This window comes from Mustelus asterias, chromosome 3, assembly GCF_964213995.1.
Source record: "Mustelus asterias chromosome 3, sMusAst1.hap1.1, whole genome shotgun sequence".
Lineage (NCBI taxonomy): Eukaryota > Metazoa > Chordata > Chondrichthyes > Carcharhiniformes > Triakidae > Mustelus > Mustelus asterias.
This window is the reverse complement of record NC_135803.1, coordinates 53882010-53897395: the sequence shown is the minus strand read 5'-3', so window position 1 is coordinate 53897395 and position 15386 is coordinate 53882010. Positions and strand designations below refer to the sequence as shown.

The 15386-nt window shown below is 41.2% G+C and overlaps 1 protein-coding gene across 1 annotated transcript in view; it reads left to right on the top strand.

The window, feature by feature from the left end:
• The window catches only part of dock10 (dedicator of cytokinesis 10), a 339343-nt gene that overhangs the window by 259758 nt on the left and 64199 nt on the right, over nucleotides 1-15386 (top strand). The window contains exons 33-42 of the mRNA XM_078208965.1: nucleotides 343-460; nucleotides 1334-1455; nucleotides 2523-2640; nucleotides 3049-3115; nucleotides 4267-4314; nucleotides 7602-7703; nucleotides 8572-8696; nucleotides 9783-9898; nucleotides 10472-10609; nucleotides 13106-13288. Coding sequence (XP_078065091.1) covers nucleotides 343-460; nucleotides 1334-1455; nucleotides 2523-2640; nucleotides 3049-3115; nucleotides 4267-4314; nucleotides 7602-7703; nucleotides 8572-8696; nucleotides 9783-9898; nucleotides 10472-10609; nucleotides 13106-13288 — 1137 coding nt within the window. The remainder of the gene's footprint in view (nucleotides 1-342; nucleotides 461-1333; nucleotides 1456-2522; nucleotides 2641-3048; nucleotides 3116-4266; nucleotides 4315-7601; nucleotides 7704-8571; nucleotides 8697-9782; nucleotides 9899-10471; nucleotides 10610-13105; nucleotides 13289-15386) is intronic.

Genomic DNA, 15386 nt, shown 5'->3' with positions numbered 1-15386 from the left:
CGGGTTTGATTCCAAGTTTGGGTCACTGTCTGTGTGGAGTTTGCACATTCTCCCCGTGTCTGTGTGAGTTTCCTCCGGGTGCTCTGGTTTCCTCCCACAGTCTGAAAGATGTGCTGGTTAGATGCATTGACCTGACCAAATGCTGGAGCGTGGCGACTAGGAGAATTTCACAGTAACTTCATTGCAGTGCTAATGTAAGCCTTACTTGTGACTGATAAATAAATAAACTTAACTTTATTGGGTGATATGTTATTGAAACCTATAAGTACATGCCATTGATATTAGTGATGAAAACTAAAGGGTGGAACTTTTTTTTTTTAAAAGAAGTTCTCTAAATTTCAGGGTTCCAGGGATGACTTGAGCACTGCTGGTGGATCACAGAATCAATCAACCACACCAACAAGGAATACTAATTCACTGGAAAGTTCAGTTTCAAAAGATGTTTTGAATTCAATAGCAGGTACGCTGTAAATTATTTTATATCGATACACATCTTTCCCCTTATAAATTTGGGCAGCAAGGCGGCACAGTGGTTAGCATTGCTGCCTCACAGCTCCAGAGACCTGGGTTCGATTCCTGGCTTGGGTGACTGTGTGGAGTTTGCACCTTTTCCCTGTGTCTGCGTGGGTTTCCTCCGGGTGCTCCGCTTAACCTTCCACAGTCCAAAGACGTGCAGATGTGCATTGGCCATGCTAAATTTCCCCTTAGTGTCCCGGGATGCATAAATTAGAGGGATTAGCGGGGTATATATGTGGCGTTACGGTGATGGGGCATGGGTGGGATTGTTGACAGTGCAGACTCGATGGGCCAAATGGCCTCTTTCTGCCCTTTGGGGGTTCTGCAAAATTTATTCCCATTTATATCCAACTTAAGTTTTTTTTGCTTTGGTTTTATTTCCCCTTTATTTGTTATTGGTGATTTTAAAATTAGATTTTCTTGTCTTATTCATTCTATGGATATGAGTGACATTGGCCAGCCCTTGTTTATTGCTTACCCTTGATTGTCCTTGAGAAGGTGGTGGTGAGCCACATTCCTGAACCACTGCTTTGTACATGATGCAGGGACATCCACAATGCTGGAGATTGATCCAGTACATTGACCCAGTGATAATAAAGGAAGGATAATTCCCAGTCAGGATACCATATGACTTGGAGGGGTGCTTGCTTAATGGTGTTCTTGATTGATTGTAATGAAAATTAATATTAGAATAAATTTATTTCTTAAAAGCATACAATTATTATTAATCAATTGTAAATTCATCTAAAATGCAAACTGTTATTCCGTATTTCTTTTAATTAAGTTTAGCCAATGATATTAATGGTACTATTTTTAGTTTTCTCATCTGTAGCTATTTCCACGGTGTCTCATGCAGACTCCAAGGGTTCACTTGGCAGTCTAGATTCTACCTCAGGTACTTGCGAGAAATTGAGCGAAAAACCTGATTCCTCTGAAAAGGTATCATTTTAAAGAAGTGAATTGCAGTTTTCTTGAGGGTATTTCTGATACTCGTTGAGATTTGTCTTCCATTTTATGTCATTAATTCCTGGCTTCCCACTTCATCTTCTTCTCCTCTTGACCTAGAGAGCAACCCAGCTTGGGCAATGTATTCTTCCTCCGTGGATATTTAAATAGTGTACTGTAAACAGTAGGGGTTGTCTGTAAGGTACAAGGCACTAGTGACTAAAACTCAATGTTCAAAGGTGATCAATTGCTGGTGTAACTCTCCCATGTAACAGAATAAAAGTTTGTGTTATCTGCATTTATTACTGTTTGGTCCATCTTCATGTAGGGCAGTGAAACTCATATTACAGTTGGTTTGCCACTAGTAGCTCAATTACTTTGCAGTTTTTGCTGATGATGTGCTCAATGGACGTCAGTTCACAGCTGACATATCATAGGGATTCACATTCAAGAGTGATAGGATATGTGTATTTAATTTTTAAAAAAACACACAAATATTTGGGCGGCATGGTAGCACAGTGGTTAGCACTGCTGCTTCACAGCTCCAGGGACCTGGGTTCGATTCCCGGCTTGGGTCACTGTCTGTGTGGAGTTTGCACATTCTCTTCGTGTCTGCGTGGGTTTCCTCCGGGTGCTCCGGTTTCCTCCCACAGTCCAAAGATGTGCGGGTTAGGTTGATTGGCCATGCTAAAATTGCCCTTAGTGTCCTGGGATGTGTAGGTTAGAGGGATTAGTGGGTAAATATGTAGGGATATGGGGGATATGTAGGGCCTGGGTGGGATTGTGGTCGGTGCAGACTCAATGGGCCGAATGGCCTCTCTCTGTGCTGTAGGGATTCTAAGATTCTAAGATTTAAACTAATGTGTGGCAAGTTTGTAACAGTTGGCCCTCAAGCAGACCATAGTGTGGCTTCGGGTAAAAACACAATCAGTGTGTGTCCCTGTAAAAGCTAAATGTCTCAATTATATGCTAATTTGAGAATCCCTAATGGAAAAATAGATTACAACCCAATCACGCATCAATTCAATATCACATGAGTAACACTGCTTTTAACTTTCCAGGCTTATTCAAGACCATTGTCCTTAATTGGATCAGCTATTAGATTTGACAAATTAGATCAAGCTGAAATGAGAAGTCTGCTTACATGTTTCCTTCACATCATGAAAACTGTTTCTGAGGGTAAGATTCTTCTTGACATTATGCGACAGAGACTCAGACAACTGGCTCCTCTCTGTTCCTCCGAGAGTCAGTGATGAATGTATTAGGTGCTGTAATTTCATTTTGTTGGAAAGTGACATTTTCATAACATTTGATATGGGATTGCATTTTCTTTGTCAAAAAGGAAAGAAAAGTAATTTCTTACTTTACTGGAGACCAGTAGGCTTCAAGTATACAGTTACACCATAAAATCTATAAAAGCTAAATGCCTCTAACCACAGAGCAAGGTTTTTGCAGTCAATTATAAGGTTAAATCCTGAAATAATGAACAGTTTAAAAAAATACATTGAGAACATTAAAGACTTCAAGAGTTAAATTCAGGATGGTACAAGCTTCATAATAATGAAATCACCTCTGTTGTTTTTCCAGAGATTCTCAAAGCCTACTGGTGCAAAGCATCATATTCTGAACTAATGGATTTCTTCAATATTTTAGAGTAAGTGGAGACTGTTCAAATTTCTGTTTATTAGTCACAAGACACGCACTGAAATAATAAACTCAGGAATTGTAAACAAGTAAAAATGTGCTTGGAAGACGTACATAAGAGTTATTTCAAATATGTGTAGCACTGCAGCCACGCAGTAAAGACATTGGAGATGGCATGATGCCACACGGCATCACTGTATGAACTTACTGTGCCACTGCCAAGTGGGATGGCGCCTCTTAGCTCCTCATGTGACGAGTCTGAGATCATCTTTTTGTGTAAAGGAGAGGTTGAAAGAATTTTCACAAGATTGATGGAATGTCTACAGTGCAGAAGGAGGCCATTTGGTCCATCGAGTCTGCACTGACTCATCATCTTACCCAGGCCCATTATGCCTCCCTGCCACCCATCCAATCCCCATAACCCCTTCTCCACCTTATCTACACACCTTGGGACACTAAAGGGCAATTTAGTAAGGCCAGTCCACCTAACCTGCACTTCTTTGGACCGTGGAAGGAAACCACAGCACTCAATGGAAACCCACCCAAAAGGGAGAGAAAATCTCTTAATTACAGAATGGCAGTCACTCCAGCATACTGTTTTTCCACACTTGACTAGGGAATGGTGTGCAGTGAAGTGGGAAATCAGATGGAGATAAAATTCCATTTTCACAGTTATCTTCTAGGATGTGTTAAATATATGAAGCAATTGAATTTAAATATTTGGATATGAAAATATTATTACTTTTTTTGTCTTCTATATTCTAGATTCACATATAGTAATAAAAGTTAAATGTATACATGGTTTTATTTTTAGATGCTGCTGGATGCTTGAAAAAATAGTATCCAATTTGAACAAGTGACTCCAAGTGACTCCGAGCTATTTGGGTTGGTGGGGCAGGGGAGTAAATCAGTTTAAATGTTGTTTTTAATGTTGAACATTTCTGAGGCTGCTGCGAAATTGATGAGCTGACATCAGCAGCGCACAACTTGGCCGGAGATATTGTCAATGTACATCTAATTATGTCTACATCCGTGCCCAAATCCTTGACGTAGTATTTGGCTTCCAGATTACAAAACCGAAAACAGCAGTAATTGTTTTACAGTGACATCAAAGACAGTGACAGTTTCTGCTTAAACATTTTTTGTTTATTTTTTTTCCAGAGTTTGTATTCAACATTTCAGATTTCTGGGGAAGAGGCATGTGGCAAGGTAATCTTCACAATGCGTTGCATTTGCAGAACAACAGCCAGAACTTGTATCTTCAACATATCAAAATGACCCAAAGTGTTTCATAGGTTCATTATCAAATGAAATTTGACACTAAGGCAAATAAAGAGATTAAAACCGGCGATCAAACAACTGATGGAATAAAAGATAGGTTTGATGGATGAAAGGAAGAGAGAAACGTAGGATGATGGAGAAGTTTAATGAAGGAATTCCAGAGCTGAGGGCTGAGGCAGTTGAAGGAATGTACCAATAGTGGAGCAATGAAAATTAGGGATGTATTATAGGCCAGATTTGAAAGAGTACAGAAATCTCAAGGCATAATCAAGATTGAGAATCTTACTCCTCCGAGAGGAGGCAAGCCATAGGGGACTGTGGAAACAAGGGGGCATTGCCAGACTATTTTAGCATTTCAATTAATTTTGAATCACTTACTTATTTTTGGCTCCATAGAAGGACCTAGAGTTGATTCAGCCTGTAACTGAGCCATTTGCTTCTTCTTCTGTTCTCCTTAATTGGCTTCAGCTAGATAGATGACATAACTAGCACCTGGGTTAGGAGGAAAAGAATTTGAGCTGCAAAATTGGATAAGGCCTGAAAATGGGCCCAGGGGTTGTGCTGCTGGATTTTGTTTTATTCATTTGTTGGACACAGGCGTTGCTGGTTCGCCAGCGTTTATTGCCGATCCCTAGCCTCTGTTCATTACGTCCATTGCAATGTATTATAGGCCAGATTTTAAAGAGCTCACAAACTTCATGCTGCATGCTAATTTAAAATATTGCAGCATTAAGCTAGTGCTTTGTGTCTGATTGAGTGGCTGCACACCTGAGCAAGAGTCGCAAAGTTGTGATGGCTAGAGTGAGTTTATAGCTAGCCTGCACTACTTGAAGCTATCTTGCACCTTTTAAAAGGGAGCTGCAGTGTGGTTGGAACCAGTGTTGGGAGTCAGTCTAATAATACTTCAGAGGACAGCTGGAATCTAAGTGATGCACCACCAGATGGAAATGCCCGGCAGCCAGAGTAGGGGATAAGAGTTGTACCAGTGCTCAGATGAAGACTTTGATAGGGCCACCTAGTAGAGGAAATTTGATGGCTATGCACAATGAAATACTTGGAGCACTGGTAGATCTTTCAGAAAGCCTATGGTTGATATCAAGGAGTAAGGAAGAGTCCAGCACCAGCTTGGCACATGGCTTTGGGCACATTCTCTCCAGCATAGAAATACTAACTCACTGTGTGAGAACACTTGCACATCAGGTGTCTGATGGCTGATGTCTCAGCTTCTATTGCAACATCTGCAGAAGCCACCCAACAACTGTGTGCTGTAAGGAGCTCAGACTGAAGGTATGCATGGTTCACTTGTCACACAAGCTCAGACTGCTACTGTCATGGCTGCGGCTAATGATGATTGATGAGGATTGCAGGGTGTTCAAGCATCCTTGAACATATTATTAGACTTGTTGATGCACCACCTGGGACGAACGGCAATGGCTGCAGCCACTTGGGCGGCATTGCATTAGAGCACCAGGATAGGCGAAGGCACTAAGGGAGGATCAGGTGATGTCTGCATGTAAGGTGGCATTGTTTGATGTATGAAGTGTGTGTATGTCCCATCTGTATACTACACAGCACATTCAACAGCTGAATGAAGACAATAAATTGTCTTCATTCACAAACCTTGGAGCTCTCAAAGAGATGAATGCACTAAAATGGGCAGCAGGTTATTCTCGTGTTGGCGGGCTGTGGCTAGTGGGGTACTGCACGTATAGTATTAGGGGCCCAGCTGTTCACAATATATATCAATAATTTGGAATTGGGGACCAAATGTAATATTTCGCAGATGATCCAAAACGTGGCAGAAATGTGTGTTGAGGAAGTTGTAAAACAGCTACAGGAGGATTTGGACAGGCTTAGAGGGCAAGAACATGGCAGATGGAATATAATGGGAAAAATGTGATAGTCCATTTTGGTAGAAGGCACAGATGTGCAGAGTATTTCCTGAATGGTAAGGCATTATAACGTGCACAAATGATGTCCTTGTCCATAAGTCGCTGCAGGTGCAGCAAGCTATTAGGAAAACTAATCTTATCACCAGAGGATATGAGTATGGGCGTAGTGAGGTCTTGCTTCACTTGCGTAGGAGCTTGGATAGTCCGCACCTGGAGTACTGTGTGCAGTTTTTGTCCCCTTACCTCAAAGGATATTATTGCCGTAGAGGGAATGGAACAAAGGTTCACCAGACTTGTACCGGGATGGCAGGACTGTCCTATGAACAGAGATTGGACAAACTTGGGCTGTATTCTCCAAATTTTTGAAGAATGAGAGGTGATCTCATTGAAACATACAAAATACTTACAGGAGCAAACAGGGTAGTTGCAGGTTAGATGTTTCCCTTGGTTGCGGTGTCGTGAACCAGGGGGCACAATTTTAAAATAAGGGGGATGCCACTTAGGACCAAGATGAGGAGAAATCTCTTTACACTGAGGGTAGTGAATCTTTGGAATTCTCTACCCCAGAGGGCTGAGGAAGCGCAGTCATTGAGCATGTTTAAAGCAGAGATTGATAGATTTCTGATTAATAATAACATAAAGGATTATGGAGATAGTGGATGTAAAAGTGTCCAATCAGCCATGATCGTATTGAATGGCGGAGCAGGCACGATGGGCTGAATGGCCTATTCCTGTTCCTATCTTATGGAAATAGAGCTGATATCAGGTCAATAACACAAGCTATCATTGGAAAGAACTATCGAACAAACCAGTGGATAGGTTCATTCTGAGTGAAACACAATTCTCCGAGCTCCTTGTGTTTGGTATTGGAGACAAAGTGGTGGTTAATATTAGAGAACAGGATGAAGGATTATCTTTGCTCTCCAGAATTATCCTGGAGTATTAGGTGAGCTGAGACCTCATAGTACTTGATATGGCCAACCAAGTCAAGCAATGGATTGCTAAACCAGTTATCTACCAAGTGGGTTCTTCAATGCACACCTTGATCTTGAGGGAACAGATAGGGAAGGTGGGAAAGAATACATGTTTAAACAATCTTTGATGGCAAAATTTGAAGCTTTACTTCACAATAAAGCATATTCTATTTTCTCCTTTCACTTGGTAACATTTTTGTTTCTGTTCCAGATTTTAAATATTGGTTGTTTTCTGTAGTTGTAAACTTTTCTCAATCCATGTTCAAAAGTTTGTTTTTACTTTAATAAATACTTTTTCAAGTTGTTACACACAGCTATAATTATCTTGACTTGTGTTTATTTGAAACAGGAAATTAGCTGCTGCAGCTAAACTCGCACAAGCCAGCCAGAGTAATGGAACTCTCAAAGGGTCTAACCCTACTCATCAAAGTTCTGGTCTTCTCTCTCAATGGTAACTCCTGTCAATAAATTCAGATAATCCTGTTCAACGTATTTTACTCACCTATTATTGTATAGCCTTATTTGATAATTAAATGAGTGTTATGATTGGCTAAGATATGGCAACATTAGCGAATGTGTATCTGTGTGTTTAAAAAGCCACATCCCGAAAGTGACTGTTAACTACTAATGGTTGTAAAGTCACCATAGTCCCAGTTGACCATAGGCGGCTCTCCCTTTTGCGGGGGAGAACTGACTGGCGGTGATCTAACCTGAGGATCACTACACCTCAGGTGAGGGGCAAGGTTGAGAAGGCAGATCTTGATGAATAACCTCAGCCAGTACGGGAATTGAACCTGCGCTGTTGGCGTTGCTCCACATCACAAACCAGCTGTACAGCCAACTGAGCTAAACTGACCCCCTTAACATACAACTCTAGCATATTTCATGCCAGAGTAAGGCCTTGAGCTTGTTGCAGCAATTGTGCGTTTTATTTTGTTTTGTACCTAATCCCCTCTCAATGCCATATTTCACCCTATAACGCACCACAAATCTCAATTTCACTCTCTTACAAATATGTACTGTGAATAACACAATCACCCCTTATTAAAATCCATGTGCACCATAGAATATAATGGATTTTTGTTACTCTGTATTTGACTTGCTTATATCAATATTTGTGGAAAATCTGAAAGAAAGGATCATTTAGATAAGAGGAATAAGCATTTTCTCCTAAAATAGTGAGACTCCAGGTTTAGATTTTAGGTTTAACAACAGTTTTATTTTGCTTTAACTAATGTAAGTAACTCATGATAACAGCAGGGAGGTTAAAAACTGAAGGCATTTGCACTTGGATTATATTATACCTTTTTATTTAACAGGATACATTCAGGCCATGACGGACATAGACATGCAAGGTCCCAGACGATGCCTATAATACGTGGAAAGAATGCACTATCAAACCCCAAACTATTACAAATGATGGAAGCTTCCAACATAATATCCAGTATGTTTTTTTAAAATTTCAACATTAAGCATTTGTTCTTTTTGCATGTGAAATATTACCGCAAGTGCCCTCTTAAAATGATGTAAATCATCTTGAATTAGAAATCTCGATTAACTTATTAAATCCACAACTTCCATTTATATAATGCTTATAAAGTAGCAAAAAATATCCTGGTGTGCTTCATTAATCAGGATTGGACCTCAGAAAAAGTTGGAACAGGTATTTAGGAGCTGGCTGAAGATATGGCCAAAAAGTAAGTTTTAGAATACTCCTGAATGCAGAAACAAGTAAAATAAATTTAGGTGTCGAGGAGCGAGACTCTGGAGAATGTGGATAAGTTGGCAAAAGGCTTTACCACAGATGATGGAGTGGAGCAGGCCAAGAGTGTGCACAGCAGAGGCAAGTCGGAGAAACTGATGGTGTACACCCACAGTCGGATTTCTCTGTGTGGTTTAGCAAAAAGATCAAACCGCCTGATGAGCCTCAGCTGGTTCCAAATTTGATGCCAACTTTGAGCAGCTGAAAAGAGTAAACATAATGCAGTTTGTGACAAGGGTGATGCATCTAAGGAACTGGTTCCCAGGAAGATAGTGAATGGAGAATTGGGTGGATATTTTAGGAAGTGAGAGATGTTCATTTTTGGCACTGGTCAGGTAGTCTTTTTTGACCCTATATTCATCTGTGTTCCTGAGGCAAGTATCCACATTGCCTTCTTTAAAAGCTAGTCCTGCAGCATGTAAATGGACTCCAGTTGAAGTATATAATTCTCAAATGTTGGTGCTTATGTCAACATTTTACTACTTAATGATTATTTATGAGGAACAATAGGCTGACAGATTGAGGTGTTCCATTTTAGCCAAATTCAATCCATTGCTGTGAGCCTTCATTTTTAGTGTAGATCTATGGTAGATGGGAATAAAGGTTGCAAAATCATCCCCATGCCATTGTTGGCCTATGCTTGACCTGCGCTACCATCTAGTGATGTACTCCATCATAATCTGTGTTTTGGAAGAAAAATCAGCACTGACTTTCTATAGTCTCAGTACAGCTTGGTAAGAGACTGACTTTGATTTTGCATTTGTTTAGATGGTTCTCCAACTGAGATGGACGCCTTGCTTCTTATAGATGTAGAAGCAAATATAGCAACAGAAGTCAGCATCACAGTGCTTGAGATCATCTGTCTTTTTACTCAGACCCATCAGGTATTTCTGATGACATCCATATTTGTTTTGCCGATTAAAATGCAGTGATGTATGAAATCCAGACTTCACTGATGCTCTACAAACATTGTTAAAGGTGTATTCAGGAAACCTGGTGCTCATAAACTGCTGATGCTTTTAATTGTACATATTGCGTAATCAATGCTTTTTCTATCGCAGATATGAAAATGATAATTCATTGAGTTTCTGGAAAACCATACCTTTTTGATTATCCTCAGTGCTTTTCCTGATACAAATTGCAAGTTTACATTCACATCAGTGTCTGTCATACTCTAAACTGGCACTCCTTTATAGCTTTCGAGAACAAATCATGAACATTTGCTGAAAATGGCAGTTGTTGATTTGTATTTTGTAATGATCTCAAAATATTTGGGAATGGAGTACAGTAGAAAATATGTGGTGTAGGTTTAAATGTTACATAACACACACCTTTTTTTAAAAAAAAGTCCCAGAATTTTCTCTTCTCTTTGAACCAAATGCTGCTGTATAGTATGCAGAACTTGTGTTTTCTATTAGTACATTGTAAATTCATCTCTTTTGTATCTGACTTTACAGAAACAACTGCAACAAGATGATGGGCAGAATTCTACGATGAAGAGAGTGTTTGACACCTACTTACTGTTCCTGCAAGTTAATCAGTCATCAGTTGCTTTGAAGCATGTATTTGCAGCTCTCCGACTATTTGTTTCCAAGGTACGGATATGTAGTCCCACCATTAACGTGTCCTTTGTCTTGTGCCTGTGACATCCTTGTCAAATCTCTCTTAGCTCCCTAACCTTCCACTTTGCTCCAGTGGCTCTTAAACAGTATAAAATCCATTATATTACTCCTCTTTAGCTCTGGAGAAGAGTAGTATGGACTCGAAATGTTAACTCTGTTTTTCTCTCCACAGATGCTGTCAGGCTTATTGAGATTTTCCAGCATTCTCTGTTTTTATTTCAGATTATCAGCAACCGCAGTATTTTGCTTTATTGCAGATGTTTAGTGTTAAGAATCAGAATATTTCTGTGTGTATCTAATGGGTGAATCATTTTAATTTATCGTACCTTATCATAACAAAGTAATGAAAAATAAATTCTTAATTTAAAAAAAAGGTGCAGAACACATTGTGGCCCACTTCAGCAGCGCATCTTTTGATTTGCTCCCCCACATCGGTCATGACACACTCCGGAACCAATCCAGTGCACCCCTACCTCCAGACTGGTATCTCTGCCTACCAAACATTACAAAATGGAGAGATAAAATTATGCACATAGATGAAATAACCAGTCAGGATTTTGCTTTGCCATGTTCATTGAATTCTGCTACTCCTCTATTTGTCTAATATGAAAATTGCAACAAAAATCCAAATGTCTTGTAATGAAATTTCAACAATTTTGTAACTGTAAATCAGTGGTCTTGTTCAAATATAGTACCGTACATAACACAGCACCTTTTTAAATTATAAACCTCTACAATCTCAATGACTGTGAGTACTTTTACAGGAGATCTGCTAGTATTATTTTAAAGCAACTCCCAACTCTTAATAGCAAGAACAAATTGAGTTGATGAGACATTGACACCGTTCACAGTCCCGGTCCGTACCTGTGATAACCACTGCTTTATTTTTGGGTACAGTGGTAACATTCTGTGTTGTAAATTTGAGTTATAAGATTATGAAACTATCTCAGCACAAAGGGAAATTGTAGCTTAGTGGTAACATTGCTGGATTAATAACCCAAACTTGGGTTCAAATCCCACCACAGCATCTGGTAGAATTTAAATTTAGTTAATAACGCTGGAATATCAAGCCATTCTCAGTAATAGTGAGCATGAAACCAGCATCAATTGTGATAAAAATTCACTAATAACCTTTAGGGACGGAAATCTGACATCCTTATCTGATCTGGCCTACATGTGATTCCAGACCCACACCTGACTCTAATAATCCCTCTGAAATGGCCTCACATGTCACTCAGTTCAAGGGCAATTAGGGATTGGTGAGAAATGCTGCCGTGATTCCCATTGGCTGGCAGGATGGCTGAACACACGCAATCTTCTTCTGTTCAGCTCATACACGATGAGTTTGGCAAATCCTTTGGTGGGGCGGGCAGGATGCAGCCCACCCTGCCATAAGATCGCAGGGTCAAAGGTAGAACATAGAAAAGCTACAGCACAAACAGGCCCTTCAGCCCACAAGTTGCGCCGAACATGTCCCTACCTACTAGGCTTACCTATAACCCTCTATCTTACTAACTTCCATGAACTTATCCAAAAGTCTCTTAAAAGACCCTATCAAATCCGCCTCCACCACCACTACCGGCAGCCGATTCCATGCACCCACCACACTCTGAGTGAAAAACTTACCCCTAACATCTCCTCTGTACCTACTCCCCAGCACCCTAAACCTGTGACCTCTTGTGGCAACCATTTCAGCCCTGGGCAAAAGCCTCTGAGAATCCACTCTATCAATACCCCTCAACATCTTATACACCTCTATCAGGTCACCTCTCATCCTTCGCCTCTCCAAGGAGAAAAGCCCTAGCTCTCTCAACCTATCCTCATAAGGCATGCCACCTAATCCAGGCAACATCCTTGTAAATCTCCTCTGCACCCTTTCTATGGCTTCCACATCCTTTCTGTAATGAGGCGACCAGGTCCTGGTATCCTTAACAGTACACAGACAAACTTTCAGTAAATGCAGGCCAGGACCTCCCCATTACTGCTCCAGAGTCCTTGCATCCACAGGTCATACTGAGGAAACTGGTAGATGTGAGCAACCATATCCCAAGGGCACCTCCAGCAATGCCTCTCACAATTGTAAGCAGACCACCAGGATACACCCATGGTTGGGCCTCTGCTCGCTATTGTAGTGGACCATGTTTGCCAGCATCTTGACCTTCCAGGGGCTTGCTGCCTCTTGCTGCTCAGGCAGAAGCTGCCTGACCTGCAAATCCAGCATTTTCTATTCTTGGTTTGTAAGGACCAAGTGCACGTTTGCTATATTTTTGAATTGGATTATATGGCAGTACGTTTCAAATCCATCTCCCCAGTAATAGTCAATTTATAGCAATACTACAGCGATCCCAATACCTACCACGGAACAATTTTCTGTGCAGCTTCAGAGCTGTTCTGGTCCCTAAAGCATGGTTGCAGTGCATTATGTCGATTGTGCAGCACTAAAATATTTTATCTTCTGCCTCTCACCAGTTCCCTTCAGCATTCTTCCAAGGCCGAGCAGAGCTATGTGGCACGCTCTGCTATGAAATCTTAAAATGTTGCAACCACAGATCCAGCTCTACACAGAATGAAGCTTGTGCCTTGCTCTACCTTTTCATGAGGGGGAACTTTGAATTTACAAAAGGAAAGTCGATAGTCAGATCTCACCTCCAGGTTAGTGTCACGGTTGCCATTTTATTAAAATTAAGCGGAATATTCTTTTTCAAGGTTGTGACCCCCGTGTATACTGTCAGAATCATTACAAGCAGATTGTCTAAAACTAAACATTTCTAAACGATTCTGATCTTAAATCAGCCGCATATCACAGATCAACTCTTGTTTCATCTTGTGCCATTTGCCAAAGTCTTACTGTTAAAATAGCAGGTTAGTAAGACCCACAGTAAGAAAATCAGCAACGTATAACTCTACTTGGATATTTTTTTGGAGTTCAGCAATAAAACAAGTGTTATCAAACATCTTGGATTTCTAGGGGAGGGAAGCAGAGGTGGGAATGTATCTGAGTCCAGAAGCTGCCCCGTGGGAGGGGGGATATAATCGCTGAGTCAAATTTTCACTGGGGTACCCCCTGAATTGGCCTGGAGATCGGCTCATCATCCAATTAAGCAAGATGGGTGGGTTCTCGAGGCCAAAGGGCCACTCGGAAGCCTTAAGAGCAGTAGGCTACTGTCAAAGGTAATTAAGGGAGAGGGCGCTTCAAAATGGAGGCTCCCTCTCTCCAACATTTTTGTTTAAGTTAAATTTGAAAAGTGGAACTTGTGGTCTGGCCACTGTATTGTAAGGGTTATGAAAGCTTGGCAGGGATTAGCATGCGTTGGGGAGAATCCCTCCATAGGACAGCCTGTGGCTGCTCCTATTCCCAGGCAGATTTGGCTGGAGCACTAGGTCCCACCAGCCTGCAACCAGGATGTCACTTCCAAGCACCTAAATAATCATACTCCCCAATGCCTGTTGATGCTTGGAAGCCAAATGGAAGATCCAATCAGCTCCCCATCACATGAGGGCCCTACTATCCCTCCCCCGCCCCATCTGTCACTGTAAAGAAGGCCTGGGGCCAGGATAGAGTTGGGAACTGGCCATGCCGGCAGCAGTCACTTTTGTTAGCTCCCGGCAGTCTTCAATAATGGCTATACTGAGGACATGATCCTGGCTTATGAACGGAGATTTCCTCCACGTTATGGCCGGGATTTTCCCATCCCACTGCAGTGAACGAAGATTTGGCTTGTCGCCAAATCCAACATCTTCACTGCAGCGGGAACGTGGTAGGAACGGGTGGCAAGATTGCACCCTATATCTCACAAAATGGGTTCATAATTTTGTTTCAGGCATGCACAGAGGAAATTATTCCTCTTGTGTCATACAGCTGATGGATTTTAAATTTACAGGAATAAGACAATATGGCAGATGCCGTATGCTGTATATTTTGTGCCAGTATTGCAATGCCAGACGTCAAAAGGGGCACTTGGGGTATGCACCTAAAACAAACATTAATACCTTTGTGTGTGCAAATATGTAGCCTAACACTTGTGTAAAGGCCTCTTTTGTAAAGTTGCGCAGCTCTGAATGTGCCATGCTAGGCCAGGTGCGTTGTGGAAAATCAGACCTATTTGTGGCCTAGCCATTGTTTTTAAAGGAACCAGTGTAAGCCACTGCCAAAAAGATACATTTTTCAAAATTACTGAGGAAACTGACTGGAGCACAAACCATGCACCACTGGCAGCCACCACTTTCCATCATAGTCACTGCCTCCCTCTCGTTCTCGATCACTGCCTCTCTCCATTACGCAGTTGCTACCACCCACCCTACACTCCTTCCCTTGATCACCATCTCCAGGGCACCCAAACAGATTTCTGTAGCTCGCTAGTCAGCTGTAAATATCTGACAGGCCTTCAAACTGTCCGCTCTGATATCAGGATAGTTCCCAACAGGCCTGCACCATGTGAACAATGTTTCCTGAGGTTCCATGTCAAATAGCCTGTCAATGATCACTAAAAGTACAGCTTTTTATTTTTGCCAATGGAATGTTATGCTTAACAACCACTATTTGATCCAGACATGACCACTACTTCATACCTCACTGTTAAGTTTAGTGGGTAATCCAAATTCTTGCTCCAGATGATAAACATTAGCTTCTCCTACTCGCATGTTTATGATGTCCATCATTCAGATCTTCCTTGTTAATTCACTGGGTGGTCTGCCTTAACTGGTCATCTAGATTTTGGTTTGCAGAAGATAAAGCTTGCAATTTAAGAAC